The sequence below is a fragment of the Pseudochaenichthys georgianus genome, chromosome 1, assembly GCF_902827115.2.
Source record: "Pseudochaenichthys georgianus chromosome 1, fPseGeo1.2, whole genome shotgun sequence".
Lineage (NCBI taxonomy): Eukaryota > Metazoa > Chordata > Actinopteri > Perciformes > Channichthyidae > Pseudochaenichthys > Pseudochaenichthys georgianus.
This window is the reverse complement of record NC_047503.1, coordinates 33397389-33414221: the sequence shown is the minus strand read 5'-3', so window position 1 is coordinate 33414221 and position 16833 is coordinate 33397389. Positions and strand designations below refer to the sequence as shown.

The 16833-nt window shown below is 41.0% G+C and overlaps 1 protein-coding gene across 1 annotated transcript in view; it reads left to right on the top strand.

The window, feature by feature from the left end:
* The window catches only part of prelid1b (PRELI domain containing 1b), a 56523-nt gene that overhangs the window by 3044 nt on the left and 36646 nt on the right, over positions 1 to 16833 (top strand). Inside the window, exons 4-5 of the mRNA XM_034084402.2 lie at positions 3450 to 3563; positions 4370 to 4448. Of these exons, the coding sequence (XP_033940293.1) occupies positions 3450 to 3563; positions 4370 to 4448 (193 nt within the window). The remainder of the gene's footprint in view (positions 1 to 3449; positions 3564 to 4369; positions 4449 to 16833) is intronic.

Genomic DNA, 16833 nt, shown 5'->3' with positions numbered 1-16833 from the left:
AAATATCAATAATTTCGAACATCGCGGGGAAATTCCTTCGACTCATTTTGAAGTTTTGGGGGAAGCCGGAAGTGACGTCAATGCGGGAACGCTTCACTGTGCGGTGAGAGAGCCAAACACGGACAAAGTGTGTTGTCATGCGTAGAAATGGTGAATTACTGAGTTTAGGCATGCTAATAACGTTTTAAGTTGAAGTTGACTACAGTATATTCATATGTGTCAGTGCTTTCATGTCAATTCGGCGAACATAAACATAAATGATCGTGGTGAAGATGATGAGTACATTAGGATTACAAATCGGGAGTGAGAGCTGCTGAATTTCCTCCCGTAGGATGTGATATAAAAACAAATCGATTATTTTTGTGGTTGTAAACTCAAGTGGATGAAACTACATTTATTAGTGCTTTCATGTCAATGCGGCGAACATATGATACATTAAATGATCGTGAGGAGATGATGATTAAAAATCGTTTGTTTGAGCCGGTCTGCATTTTCTGATGAGAAAACAAACCGATGCTTTTTGTAGTACACCAACATGGATTAAACGTGTGACTTTTTTACCACAATGTTGGGGAAATTAATGGATAAAATGCACGGATTATTATTATTCCCACTCCGATTGGGACACTAGGTCCACCGTTTCCCCGCAGCGAGGCTCCCCCCGTTGACAGTTTACGTGGGCTGGGTGCAGTGGCAGACTGGCCACCGGGACGAATCCCGATGGGCCGGTACCGAAGTGGGCCGGTCGGATAAGTCACTAGCACATCCCCCATAGCCGGCGCGTGAGGCTCAGGTTTGAGAAGGCTAAATAACCTTTTTTACCTGACGCTGCCCGCCTCCGGCGTCTATAGAAAATAGATCAACTCAGTGTGCGGAGTTTAAATCTCTCAAGTCATATTACAGGAAATACAGTTTAAACTGCCGTATGCAGAGAAGACGCCGACGCGTCGCACTTATCATTCATATTACATCATCAATCAGATCATCGATCATATAATATCATAATATATAATATATTTCCTTATCTGAGTCAGCTTCTCCAGCCTCATCTGGCCGTGCAACACTCACAGTGTCACAGACTGTATGCAGAAGTATTATTTAACACATTATGTTGACGAAACACTCGAGACAAATGTAATTAAAGTCAGATCCACGCGTGTCTTAGACGTGAACGCGCTCTCAGCTGGAGAGAGAAACCCTGGCTTGATTTACCGAGTTGATAACCAGCGTCGTAGGACGGCTTAGCGAGATCTCGTTTGTTAGTTTGTTGTTGTTAGTTTGTTTGTTACTCAAACATATCCAGGGTCTGTTGAACTGGCTTCGTAGTACAGGGCACAGGTGGCTAGCAGCGCTAAGGTCAAAGACACAGACATTATACATTATATTTGTATTTTACCAGGATGCAGTGACACAAATATTTACATATTTACATTTACTATCTACAGCACCCGCCGCCCCTGACATCCCCAATTTACTAGCGGTACCGAAGTGGGACGGTCGAGAGTCCCGGGATGATTTTTAGTCCGATTCCACCACTGGCTACATGACCATATGATCGCCCATATTGACGCACCTCATTCCTAAACTTCTAACAGATACGCATAAACCGATCCTTCAGCCTCATATGAGCTCTCAGACACGTTCAACATTAAACTGTCATCGCTGTCTGAGCTTGCTGCTGTGTGCACCGTCGTGCGTTTACATGCAGAAGCTGGGATCCTGAACGGTACAGCTGGAGCGCTGTGCCCGCAATGACGTCACACATCATTTGGCGGGACTTGAAGAATCCCCGAGAAGATCCAGAAAATTGTCAAAATTGAAGGCAGATTAATGGTTATCAAAGTACAAATATCCAAAATCAGTTCAGTAACGGTTTTCAAGGGGACAATATGTACTCAAATTGATGGGTTTGGATGATGGGGGAAACTCGTGTCACAGGCTCTTTTAAGTTTGTTCTGCATGTTTTTACAGGTTGGCAGTGCACAGTGATAAAAACTGTATTTGCCAAGCTCAGCAAAAACAGCAGGTACCTGCAATGTAATCTAATCATGTGGATGTTCCATAAGGGCTGCTCAATTAATCGTATTTTAATCGCAATTACGATTATGGCTTGCAACGATTACGAAAACAATGTAATCAAAATAAAACGATTATTTTTGTATTATTATTATTATTATTATTATTATTACTTTACGAATACATTTTTTTTTTTTTGGGTTTTACAGTTGAATTATACTTAACGTTCAGGGTAATCAACTGTTAAAAACATACTGTTCACATTTTTTTTCTCCAATAAATTGATGTTTTCAAAGTAAATGGATAATCGTTTTTAATAATCATTTAAAAAAATCATTTAAAAATCATAGTCTCGATTATTTGGGTCAATAATTGATATCACATTGATATCACATCATTTATTGACCCAAATAATCGAGATTATGATTTTTTCCATAATTCGAGCAGCCCTAATAAGGGCTAGCAATAACAAGGAATGTACAGGCTCTAAGTGAGGATGAAAAGCGGTAAGAGCCTTTTGGGTTTTAAAAAGAAATAATGTCCAGTTGGTTGAGACTAAGCAGCATTTAGCTAATAACAAGTAAGTGATTTGAACTTAAAAGGTGATGATATATCAGTGTTGTGATCACAACCGCCCCCAAGTGGCCAAAATAAATGTTTTCTATCTCCAAGGGTTAACGTTTTCACATAGCTTCAGTGATTTAGGACCATTACAGGTTCAGTATTGCATCATTCTAAACATTCAACAGTGTGTTCAATTCTAGCAAAAACTGAGATCTACAAGAATTGAGATCTATATTAGAGAAAAAAAGAGCTTAGTGTTGCGGTTTCTCCTTGCTGTGTAATGTAAACTACCTGACTAACGTCAGTCAGGTGTGGCTGCTTACCCCTCAAGGGAGGAGGAAATATTAATTCAACCGGCCTGATCTTCAAAGGAGGCGAGCGTTTGAACACAGAGAAGAAGGGACTTGACATGACTTGTACATTATGCAGCCTTTAAAGTGTGCTATTTCCACACTCTCACTGCTGCACACTGTACGCTAATGCAGGAGGGATTAATGCTGCTCATGTTCTTAATCTCCTGCAGTATGAAACTCAACCGGATGTTAAGATAGCTGACTGGTTGTGATCAAAGACATTTTCTGATCAAAGCATCCAAATCTTTATGGAAAATACATTAATGTTCCCATTTAGTTATTTCCTGTACTCATTACTTTGATGTATGGTTAGCTAAATGTACTGTGGCCTAACAGAGATGTCCTCATTCACATAGTGGTGAAAATCATGCAGGAAAAGTGGATTTATTTTTTTTCATTCTTTTTTTGTAAAATAAATCACCTTTTAAGCCCCTGTCTGTCTGTGGTTTCTGTACTGTGTGGATTATTAGGACAGTTCCACAGCCTTGTCCTGTTTTTTATTTCCCCCGCTCTCAGTCAGTGGAGGAGCGTTGTATTTTCCAAGACTCCGCGGAGCAGCCGGCCTCCACCCAGATGAGACGGGAGGCGTGGATATCCTCAAACGTTTATGGCGTCTCCAGGCCTATTCAGGTACCTTTATTCTCTTTTTGCAATAATAACCCATGCTTTTATCAACATGTTAAACTGTCCTCAGTGAATGGTACATTTTCATCATATTGTACACAATATCTGTTTTCTGTTTTTATTACAGCCGAATTTTATTCCATTATTTACTGTTATATTTAACTATATTTTTTTATAATTTTTAATGTTATTATAGTCTTCTTAAAATAGTTCTCTATCTGTTTTTTGCTGTTGTTGTTTTACTTTTATGTATGCACCATGACACCAAGTCAAATTCCTCGTACATGTCAACCTACCTGGTAATAAACCTGTTTCTGAATCTGATTCTGATATTCGTATTTTAAGAAAATAGCCGTTACTTTCCTAGAAATGCATTTGTCACTGTAGATTTGTAATAGCAGTAAGCAAGTAGCAAAGTATGCTACATTTATTTACAATGACTATTATCCATCCTAGATTGTAGAAATATATATTTGTTTAAGTAAATACATTAGTTTGTGTATATTTAGATTGTGATATACAGCATCAAGAAGGCTTCAGTTTGATTTGTTGGTATGTATAGTAGAGTATGAGCAGTAGAGGCGTGGGAGCCTGTGTGCAAATGTCAACACAAAAAACAAGTGGGAGATTCAAAGGAAGAAGTGAAAACGGTGCCAAAATATGTCCAGATAAAATTGTTATTGTTAGATGTTGAAGATGCCAGACTTGCTTTGAAACCCCCGGAGAGACGGAGAGAGAGGGCTGTTAGCTAAGTGTGTTTTTTTTCGACGGCTCCCTCATGCAAAGCCGTTTCCTGTTCTCTCTTTTCTCAGGAGTTCGGACTGGCCCGATTCAAGAGCAACCAGGTGAAGGCCATGAAAGGGCTGGAGTACGCGCTCTCCAACATACAGGGTACGTCACAGTTTATTTGTAACTGTTGCTATTTCTGGAGAGGACAAACTTTCCCTTAAAACATCAGGCCCGTTGTACACACTTTATTTTACGTATTGATGCTGTTATTTATATGTTCCCTTTACTTTGGTTTCATGGCTAAACATGCTCAAGGTGTGTTTTCATGAATCCAGTAGTAATTGAGTTGGCTCACCTCTGACATCGAAATTCAATCGTTCAGCCTCAGGAGTTTGAAGCCCATACTCTGGAATTGGAAAGTTGTCAGCATTGCCTAGAAATCTACCCCTACATCGTTTCCTAAGAAACAGGTTAATTTGTGCAGCCTTGAGGTCCTTTTCGCTCGGAAACACCATGTGACAGCAAAGGGATATGAAACCATGGCAACTACAGTGACAAACACGTCTGAATTTAGACTCAGACCAAAACAATTCAGGCTCTCTGTGCTGCATAAACAAAATACTGAGGAGCAGGCAATCTGAAAGGCAGAAAAAGCCTCTCCCTGCAAGAGGAATATGAGAGAGACTTCACTGAACTGATAAAAATATCAAACATTTTAAATTATTTACAAAAATAATGATAATTGCCTTGATTCAATCCATTGTTTGGTCAGTTAATTGTCAAAAAACATTCAGAGATGATGAAAAAACCTCAGAATCTGTTCAGCTTCATTTACGTCTCCGGTGTGAAACAGTTACGTTACCAACAGACTATTGCTGAGAAAATAAATTAAAGTTTTTTGGTTGCAAAACATTCAGACACTCTAGCAACCAATGAACTGCTTAGCCCAGGGGTGCCCAACCTTTTTTGAACCGAGAGCTACTTTTAAAGTTGCCATTCTGCCGAGATCTACCAGTCGAAATAGAGAGGCGTAGCCATTACTGACAGCCTACTACCAGGTAAATACACACTTCTACTTGTATAAAACTGACCTTTGTACGATTAATACTTCATAAAATACTGCAGATCCTTTATCTTACCTATTTCTAATCTACACACATACAAGTATTTAACTGAAGTTACACAACAGTGTTGTTGATACAGAGTTGGAGTTTATTCACACGTCACTACAGTGGGTAATGTTTTCAAGAAACATTGAGCAGTGCTGCTACATATGACACAGGAAAAAAGAAAAGACTCTGAACCTTTTCTTTGCCATTATATACAAATAGTGTTGCTACAAAAGTATAAATTAGGCTTACTAATAAGACAACTCAGATCTGAAGCTACAATCTGTTGCAACAGTGCAATACAAAAGACAAAATTAATAGAATCAAACTATGCATTCCATTTTAGTAGAGTATAAAAAGAAATGCCTTTAAAATCGGATGCAAGCAACACTAGTTTCTTAACCTGAATTGATAATAGACTATAATCAATTTAAACAGAACAGATCTTAATGTTTGCATTCTTATACCATTTTGTACAATAATTATAATGAATAAGTTCAAACAAACAAAAACTTACAGCTGATTAATAACGGTATCTAACTTGAGTTTTTATTATATCAAAAACCTGTTGAAATGCTACTGTTATTTTTACTGTCCCCCAAAAGCGTGTCGGCAGCCTCCAGGAATGCTTCTTTCACAACTTCGCCGTCTTTGAAAGACTTCATGTGTTTCGCAAGAACGTGACTGACGATAAGATGCTTTGGTAGCAGCCTGGTGAAAATGCACTGCTGTGCATTTAGCTGTCCTTTCAGGCCCCTCCCCTTTGGGAGCGTAGGGCGGAATTAGGAGGGAATTCCATCTCGTAGCGTTTGTGCACTGTTTTGAAATGCCGCTCTAAATTACCCTTCTTCGATAAAGCCACGCTCGCATTGCAGATGAGACAGATGGACTTTGAATTGAAATAGATACAAAAATAATCATCCTCCCACTCGGAGTGAACATTATATATGTTGGGCTTTTTTTCTTCTGCCATAATTGCGGTCTTGTGTGTGTGCGGACTGACTGACTCCTGTTGACACGGACAACTTCAGCAAACTAGTGCCCACTGCCCACCAGCCATGCCCCGACACATGGGGTCACGCCGGCCAATCACAAAGCTTTGATGCCTTCAAGTGCATTATTCTGGCACAGGAAGATTATGTTACAGGACATTAACGATAAAACAGAATATTGTTGTTCTATCTTTAGACACATCTCGCGATCGACTGGTTGGGCACCCCTGGCTTAGCCCATCAAAGGCATAGCCACACAATTAAGAATAAAACCCGGAAATTTTTTCTTTGGAAAAACGTTACATAAAACTCTAAAGTTATTAAAAAAAAAAAAATGTTTTAATTTCAAAGAAGACAAATGCCTGCAAATCATCAACTCTTTCACAAACACAGAGAGGTGAATTTAAACCCCGGGAAGCCATTAGATGATGGAGCGATGCGTTGTTTAGCAGCGTTCCCTAACGAGCGAGGTGTGTTGTGCTAATTCAGCGTACTGTTGTCTGAAAGGACGTTCTCCATTGTTGCCCCTCTGCCCCTGTGTGACGGCACCGCAGGGATCAGGCAGAGCGTTGTGGTAAGTCTGCTCGCAGTGAGGCATCATGTACCCCCCCGGCCTGCCCAGGGTGTCACATGATGCCCAGTATGAGCCTCACAGAGTAGAGCGAGTAGCTGATGTAGTGCCCGTCTCCCCTTGTGTGTCTGCAGAACCTCTTTGTCTTAAATAGTCAGAAACTAGGAGAAAAGATGACTCAGCAGTTGATCTAGCATTGTGTAGAAATAGACGGTCTTTAGTTTAGTAAATCCTTATGACTCCTATTTGTTTGATCTAAAAATGAACCCTGTGGGAGATGGTGGTGATTGTCATTCTACATGTATATACAGTTTATGCGCTAAAACTTCAACTTTAAAATGGCAAGGTAGCTAAATTAACCTATGGAGTAAAACTCTTTCCCCTCTACATTGATTATAATCTAAGAACAATGCAGCTACTAGTTCAATCAGGAGAGACGGTTTTGATGTAAGAATAGATATTTATTGCCAGGAATACACAAATGAATGTAATGGAGTTTTGGCGATTAGGCCCTGTTGTGCAGGAGTATCATTCGGGAGGGGAGAACCGATCCGATGAAACCCCCCGGGGTCTAGACACTGGTGGTGGTGAATGGATAGTTGGGTTCGGTCTGAAGGGGAGTGGCTTAGCTTGACCCTGGATTCAGAGGGGCCGGAGGTGAAAAGGGATGGAGGAGGGTTGCTTCGAGTCACCTGAAATGACAGCTGTCAGAGGGGAGAGCAGATTTAAAAGGTTTAGCGGAGTGCTGTGATAGGCTTGTGAGAATAGAGCGAAGTGATTGGTGGGGAGTGACGCGAGAGATTAGTAACATGGAAATAGTAAATGAAGAGTAAAGAAGGTCTTCCTGGTTGAACTTGCGCCGAGCTTCCTTTGTTTGATATATAAAGTTTTGCATCTTTGAATTAGTGAATGGGGTTGAGACTCTTCTTACCACATTGAATCTGTGATTTGTACACATCTTATGTTGTACAGTATAGGCAAACCCTTGTACTTAGACATGGTGTCAATTACTGCATTTAGCCATGGTATGGCAGTACAGTCAATCATAAGAGCTGCGGTACAGAGAGGACCTCCACGTTCCTCTGAGACTGCCTGGTTGAACTTTATGGTGTGAAAGCATAATGCATTCATTTGAGAAAAAGCACCTGGTCTTTGTTTTTAGAATGAATGAAATTGCCTTTTCAGAATTCTTAGAAAGGTTTCATAGAGATGAATTCATTCTGATGTTTTTCTAAATGAAGGAGGCCGGTTTAGTTTGATTAGAGTTGTGTTTTGAGGAATTGAGAGATACTTGTGTCCTTTATTAATATAGAAGGTGTTGTTATATTATGTATTATTGTCCCAGCACTTTAAATCAAATAGCACAGTTGCCTCAGGATCAGGGTCACTGTTGGAATCTTCTCGCAGGACTTTGAGAACAACATTTTAATGTGAAATTACTTCACAGTAATTTGAGATGATAATAATTAAAACTCGAACCAAGTTTATGCTGTTTTTACTTTTCACATTTATGGATTAGATAGACTGTGGGATAAAAGGTTCATGTTATAGATGTAGCTCAGCAGCCTTGTTCTTCATGTTAATTAGCATTACTGCTCCACTCCACGGCTAGCAAGGCCCAGAGTAAAGGCTGATGCAAAACTGTGAAATAATTTCACTAAAGATTCCAGAGAAACAGGTAGTCATAATAAAACTCCCACAGTGAATAGGACACATGAGTTTTTCTTTTGTGTGTGTGTAGAAAAACGATGAATCTCAAAATACAGGTTCTGTTCTTAGTACTGTTCAGTGTTTCCCCTAGGTTGACTGCTTTGGGGGGGTGCTGTCTGAGCGGGGGGTGGGGGGGGGGGGCTTGGGATATATATTTTTTAAATCCTGTGGAGCAGAGAGAGGAGCAGTGGATTATTATTATTGATTAATGCATCAGTGTTTCTTAGGGTCAAAAATACTAAACTCACAACTTAAAATGAAAGTGTTTCGTTTATGTAATAAAAGAGCACATGTTCAATGTGAAAAGTGACAGTAGTTATAGATTATTTGCAATTTGGTGCTATATATATTTAAAAAAAAATTAAATACACCTTGAATTTCAGAGGGGGCGCGGGGCTCCGTTGGCAGGGCGCAGCGCCCCTCCAAGTCAATGGTAGGGGAAACACTGCTGTTAATATCAGGTGTTGTTTTGTGAGGTTCATGTGGTTCCTGCTGTGTCGCTGATCGGACGGCAGCAGAAAACCTTAGCCAGTTACTCACCTTAACCGACACTTCAAGTTATCATGAAGTTAACATTAACGAAGAAAGGTGCTTTTATATTTCAGCTTAGGGTTTGAGCAGCAGATTGTGAGAGGGGTGCAGAGAAGAGGAGGGGAATACAAATGGTGGAAAATAAGGCTGAGATGGATCGATAATTGCAAGAGACAAGGTTATAAGTAAGAAATGTCTGCCACAATAAGAAATGCCAGAGAGATCTCATAAGTTAAAGTCAGCTCTTACAAGTTATTTAATTCTCCTCAATGTCAATGTATGAAGGCCTGATTTCAACTGACTATGCACTTTTGTTCAACATAGGTTTCTACAGAATGACACCTTTTTAAAGCCTGGAAATATATAAAGTAATGTCAAAGTAGTTGAAACCTCCATGGCCAAGTTGATCCACGCATACCAGCTACACTTACTGTACCTTCTGTGAAAAAAATAAATATATATCACAATAAACAAACAAAAAATATCACAATAAACAAACACCTATTCACAGCCTCACGTAAGACCAATAATATTTTTGAACCTGCTTTAACACAATGAATCCCTTGTATCAACATCACCTGACGTCCCCCTCAGTCCCCGCCCCTCTCGTTGGACCACGATGTCGGTTTTATTCCACCAGAGGAAAATAAACATCTAAATCTGTCACTACAAACATAGACCATGGGAACGCTGAGTGGTTTTTTATATTGTGAAAGTACCTTAGGGTGGACTTTAACTTTGTTTAGGGGCTTTCATAAAAGCCCTGAAATCAGTTGTATTTAACGTTGACTGAGACTGATTCAGACGCATAAACAACTCGACTTTAGTGAGCAAAAGGAAACGTGTTAAAACAGGTGTGACAGTTACAAGTAATTTAATTTTAGTATGGGCTGATATCACCGCCCACTCAAACCTGCATGGTGCACATAAGTTGGAAAAGGACACAGAGGCATGCAGTGATTCTGGTTTTTATGTTTCTTATTAAATTTGAAGCCAGTAAGTTTGCACCTTTTTGAATGTATTTGTTGTCATTTAGATGATATGATGTTGAAAGGTAAAGCATTGGGTGTGCTTTGTATCGGCTCGCTGCAGTTATTGTCTGAATCGGCAGCTCTGTCTGGAGGAAGCGGCTCGGCTCGCCTCTCTTTCCGTCTTTGGAAGGTTTAGGAAGCCGCTCGGTTGTATTGAGATTAGTTTTGTTGGTCTTACGTGAGGTATTATAGGTTTTAAGGGTTCACAGTGGGGTCAGGCACAAAAAGCCAACGCAACACTGAATCCAGTGTGAGGCAGTCTGCAGCAGGATACAAATGTGGGTGTGCTCACTTCAAGACTTTATCCGAAGCATTTTCCCTTTTATATGATATATGAAGCCTCTTTCAGACATCTCGTTTACCTGGAGTCATATCACTGTATTTATCTGCTGTTGGGAGACAAAGCCACTTTAGTAAAAGAGATGATTTTACATTTGTTAGAGAAGCTTTTTATGTGAGAGCACTTCATTATAACATTTCCCCTCACAGTGTGACCAGGGCAAATTAGGCTAGATCTTGTAAACAGCAGAAATAATTGGACCAGCTGTCTCCCTTCTCATATCTTCAAATTGAAATCTTCAATAGCAAGTTACGCTAAATCTATTTATTTGATATAAAGGGAACCATGTTATGTTTGAATTATAAATGTCAATATATTATGCACCGTACCAGATTATAGCCTTAAAGGTGCACAGCAAAAATGCCAGTGTTAAATTAACACTGAGTGTTGAATTTAACACCAGAAAAGTGTGTATATGCGTCCACTCTTGTCAGTGTAAAATTAACACTTTCGAAAGTGTTAATATTTTAACACTCACCTGTAGTTAATGGAACACTGAAACGAGTTGAAAATCAACACTGGCCAACACGCAGTAGTGTTAATATTACTCTACACTAGTGTCAGTGTTAAAGAATCAACACTACCAGACTACACTGGATCTCAATGTAGTAACACTATTGGGTGTTACAACATTTAACACTTGAGTGTAGAATGTTGTGAAGATCCAATCCCTCCCAGCCAAAACCCCATAACCCACTTTACAAAAAATACAAGACAACAAATTTAACAAAATAGTTTGTATTTACAAGGCAAGTACACCACAATTACATTCATAAACCTACAACAGTTCAGCATGGAGTGACACAAAATTACAGTATGGGACAATAAACATTTGGTCATCAGTGTCATTTGAAAATCATATGGTCTGTAGTATGGCAGGTCATCTACACAGATCAGTGTGAATACATCGCTTTTCTCCTCGATACTAAATGCATTTAAGTGATCATCAAAATATGTTGTTGAGACTTTACAAGTTAGAAGATAAGCATTGTCCTCTTTAACAATCACACTGACAATCCTGTTGAACAAAGGCATCTCATTTTCAACACCAGAACATACATACATCCCAGGCTGGTACTCTGTGCCATAGCTTTTGACCCAGGAAGTTGTGGGAACAATACAAGACATATCAAAAGTTTCATGCAGCACCTCACTGCCCTCCAAACTGCTGACCAAGACTTAAGTAATGGGGCCAAATTGGAATCTTTTAAAATAAAAGTTCTCAAAATGAAAAGCCAACTGATTCTGATGTCTCTTTGCCAGTGTGTTTGTGATATTTTTAAAGTTCTTTACAGACGTTTTGAAAAATGTGTGCTTGCCTTCAAACCTCATGCACCACATGTGTATTAGTGGTCCAATCTTCCTAATACAGCTTGGGTAATGTATCATAAGGTGGTGCTTGGGAATCAAATTTCGTTCTGGAAACGTGTATGATGATCAAAAATAAGATGTTTCAGATAGCAGGTCATACCATGTGTTACAATGGGTGAAAAGACAATGTTCACAATCTGTACTAAGAGGAGCAGCAAGTTCCAGCAGCTATCATTCCTGCTAACTAAATCTCCAAACATCAATGGGGTATTGCGCAAAAGACACCAGGACTGAACAGCCAAGATTGTTGCTATCAACATCCAGTTTTAGCCCACTTGGCCTGTTTTTCCTCTGTGTAAATCCATAATTGAAGCTCGTGATTCTCTCTGACGATGAACTTCTGGATATAAAGTTCCTTATCAGGTACTGAAACACAAGCTTCAACTCATACTGCACCACTCCTTCCAGTAAATCATGCATTATATCTACTGCGTAGTTGTCTGAAGTATGGAACAGCCGTAGGGAATTGAGTGGACAGGTTTTTTTTAACACCAAATGTTGAGGCCAAAGCAGGATTTTGTTGAATGGCAGCACAGTGTTCTGAATGAAGGGCTTTAGAACGTAAAGTTAAACCTGGATGATCTTCACTGAAAACTGATTGCATCTCTCCCTTTTCAGTTAAACAAAAACGACAACAGTACTTTGCACTAAGTGATTCAACGAAACCAAAAAGGCCATGTATAGCCAAGTTGTCACCTGTAACCTGAAACACTGCACCTTTCACAGGTGTGGTCGAAAAAGGCACCTGCATTCCTTCAACTTCTAAATTCTTTAAATCGTCGAGAAGTGGCTTTAGAATAGCGTCAAACCCATATTTCTTTAAGTCTTCTGAGTGAAAGAGAGATACAAGATGAATGTTCATCAACACAGAATTAAGCTTTGGAGGGAAATTTATCAAAATAAAATAAACACAGCCAAGTTTGTGCTGTTATGGAAATCTAGGGCCCAACACAGCTCTGGAGAGTACAAGTCAAATGAACAATACAAATAAATGGTGAATCAAGCAAAGCTGTCTTTTGGTTATTTATTTGAAGCTTCAAATACACGATACAATAATATAATAATGTCACAAGTCGCACAGAGTATAAGATAGTCTGCGCGAGAGTGCGCAGAACAATGGTAAAGCAAAGGTTATATAGAACCCCAGTGGGAACGTGAGAAATCTGGGTTCACACAGTCACATATTGTTATTAGACACCTGGCCTTCAAAGGGAGATAGCATAACGGTTCTCAGAGCAGGGAAGTTCGTGTGTGTCTGTGTGAGTCTCTTAGTAGCCAAAGCATCTCTTTGGCCTTGAAGGATGAGGAAGAAAAGATATATAATAATGGTAAGAATATATCAGGAAATAAGAAGCATTTGGTTTAAACATATGAAAGACATAATAAGGATAATAATAATAAGGATAATAATAATAAGGAACATTTCCACTACATTCCCCCCTTTTGATCATACTTGATCAATAGAAAAAAACAAATGATAGGATAGACTGATATAACACATCAATGAATACACTCCATCGCTGGTTTAAGTAAACACATCACAAATATATCATAGAAAACTGGCTGTTTTTGTGGAGGACAGACTCCAATATAATGTAAGCATAAAAGAGGAGATACACACATGATTATATTGATAAATCGGAATCAGACTCTTCTGATTCTAGCTGATCTATCTCACTGTGGCGCAAAGGATTGTCTTGTAATGGAATAGTAGTATACTGAACGAAAGCTGAGGACACCATACTGGAAACGCATTTCTTCAGTATTGGGATAATCAAACAGGTACAACTGATTAATAGGCCAAAAATGATCGCCAGGGGTGTAACTATACTAGCCAGCCATGCTTCCCACCCGCCTGATGTAAGCCAGGACCACCAGTCCCAGCCACCTGCGTTGGATATGTCATCAGCTTTCATGTCAGCTAACAGGTTGTTAAGATGCAGCACGGTGTCAGTGATGTTCTTGGCGGCGTCGGGAATGTAAGTGCAACAGGAGTCACCGATCACATGACACAGGCCACCCTTTGAGGCGAAGTAATTGAAGTAAAAAGTATTGAAAAGTAATCTTGTGGCGCGCTAAACCCAGCATCACTGGGCCACGCCAGTTGGAGGGAAATATGTTTAACATCAGGGAATGCTACGTTAGAAAGGATTCTCTCAGGGGCACCAGATATGTGACAATACGAAATGTTGTAAGCACCGTCACCGCATGTGTTCCGTAGGATGCGAGTACAACCAGTAGTAGTGCCTAGGAAAAAATAAGGTGGTGTAAAAGACGTTTTGTGGTAACCTCTCTGGATGCAGAGGTTGTGTTTCATCCCTCTCAAATGACTGGGGTGCACATGGCTGACGGGTTGGTACTTTGCGTATGTGGTGTCAAGCGTGGATGCACGCAAAGAGGAGTCAGACCGATTGCTGCATGGTGGGGGAAGCTGCCTAGCATAACGCCACTCGGTTACGCTGTCTTCACCCTTGATGGGCTTTGTCAGAGCCATAAACGCACAGAGGTGTTCAACCTGGGTCAGAGAGCGCGGACGAACTGGCACGGACATTGATGAGTCCTGGGGGAAAAGGGTGCATGCATAACATGACCCATGTTGTCCTGCGGCCTGCAAGAATGATCTCAGAGTGTGCCACCAGACGTTACCGGTGATCCCATTACTGGTCTGACCCACATCAATGTTGCTATGGTCGCCTATGTATAGATTAAATGTAGATGTACCTATGGATGTCAACAGTGGCGTCAAAGGTTGCTTACGCTTTTTCCGGGTCTGAGTTTTGGGCGCGATGTCTATGTAAAATGTGCCACACGGGTCGGCGCCGGATACATACATACAGACAACAAAATAAAATAAATGTGGTTCGCCCTGCTTTCCCCATGTACCTCTTAGATACCTCGATTTTGGCTGACATGCTGTATGCTGAAATGGATACATAAAATATAGGACTAGTCCTAACACAACTATCATGGCAAGTATGCAGAGGAACCATTCTATGATTGTCCAGGCTCTCCAGTAGCATTCACATTGCTCACGGTTGCGTTGTCGTCTCTCCAGGCGAGCCCTCATCACGAGGGGGAAATGTTCCATGGAGTGTGTGAGTGTATTCTCTCGGTCGATTTCGTGACACGGACCGTCAGACTTCACACACTGATAACACAAACGAGGAACCAGAGAGCATATGGAACCGCTCAGCTGGCACTCGCTTGTGACACCTTGTGTGTAGTGTGTTTTGGTGTATGTAGTGCAAGTGTGGTGCTGGTGGTGACTTGGACACGTCACTTGTTGTCATCTCTGTTGGTGACTCGGACACGTCACTTGTTGTCATCTGTTGGTGACTTGGACACGTCACTTGTTGTCATCTGTTGGTGACTTGGACATGTCACTTGTTGTCATCTGTTGGTGACTTGGACATGTCACTTGTTGTCATCTGTTGGTGACTTGGACATGTCACTTGTTGTCGTCTGTTCCTATCGTTTCTCCTTTCCTGTGACTACGACCTTGCAGTGGCTGGCGTGGACCCATGTAGCTCTCTCGGCGACCTTGACCGTTGTCTGGGTGACGAGAAGCACCTGGTAGGGACCTTGCCAACGATTGGATTTCCAGCTCTTTCTCCGGAAATCCTTGACCAGCACGAAGTCGCCCGGTTGAAGGCGGTGAAGCGGACCAGTGGCAGTCGCTAAAGTGGATGATAGGTTAACACAATATGACAACATAGCATCCTCACACAAAGTTGTGGAGGGAAGAGGACATCCTGGAGCCTTGAGTCCAATCTGTGGAGGAGCCCAAAAAAGGATTTCAAATGGGCTGAGTTGACTCCGTGTTCTTTTCCGCATCCTCATGTACATCAGCACAATGGGCAGAGCTTGTGTCCATGACAGACCTGTGTCTGCACAGCATTTTGCTAGTTTGTAATTTTGCATAATGCATAATGCATAATGCAGATTAGCATGCTTCACAGTGCTTTTGGGCTGTTACTGTAAACCCCCTTGTGAACCACTCCTGATTTATAGACTCTAACATCCCCCCTTTTGACACATGATCCCACCCATGTGTCAACTTAGCGAAATGAGGGAAAAAATGTCTGGGAAGACATGGATTGGAATTTGGGCCAACCCAAAAACAGCCCCAGCAGCCTTCCATTGAGCCTTCTCAACTGGCGTAGCTAGCTGCTGCATGGAAGTCAGTGATGACATTTTGTCAGTAAAGGAGGAGACAGGGATTTTAACAAATGAGTGTCTGTGAGGTGCGAGAGGAATCAGGGCAGCTGCCTTTGCGGCTGAGTCAGCAGACGCATTTCCTAGGGAAACTGGGTCTGTACTGCTTGCGTGTGCGGCACATTTACAGACTGCAACCTCAGATGGGAGCAAAATGGCGTCTAGTAAGCCTGCAACCAGTACATGGTTAAGCACTGGTTTGCCATCAGATTTAAGAAATTGTCTACACTTCCAAATAGCCCCAAAATCGTGTACTACCCCGAAAGCATATCGTGAGTCAGTGTAAATAGTCACGGTTTTGCCTTCTGCAAACGTGCAGGCTTCAGTTAGTGCGATGAGCTCTGCTGCCTGTGCTGAGAGGTGACATGGAAGCGGTCCAGAACGGAGTACAGCAGAATCTGAAACAACAGAAAAAAAAAACAACAAAAAAAACAACAAAAAAAACCAAACAAATAAATTAGTGCCCCCTTGGTCGCGAGAGGCAGACCCATCAACATACAAAATGAGGTCAGCGTTGGTCAGAGGAACGTCTTTTAAGTCCAAACAATAAAAACCTGTCTGTCTTTAAGTCCGGTCTAGGTGCACACCATGGAAAGTACGTCAACCGTCTTCAGGCAATGTTCAAACTAAATGAAGTCTCTCCTTTTGAAACATCATGTGTTGAAATAAACACCTGC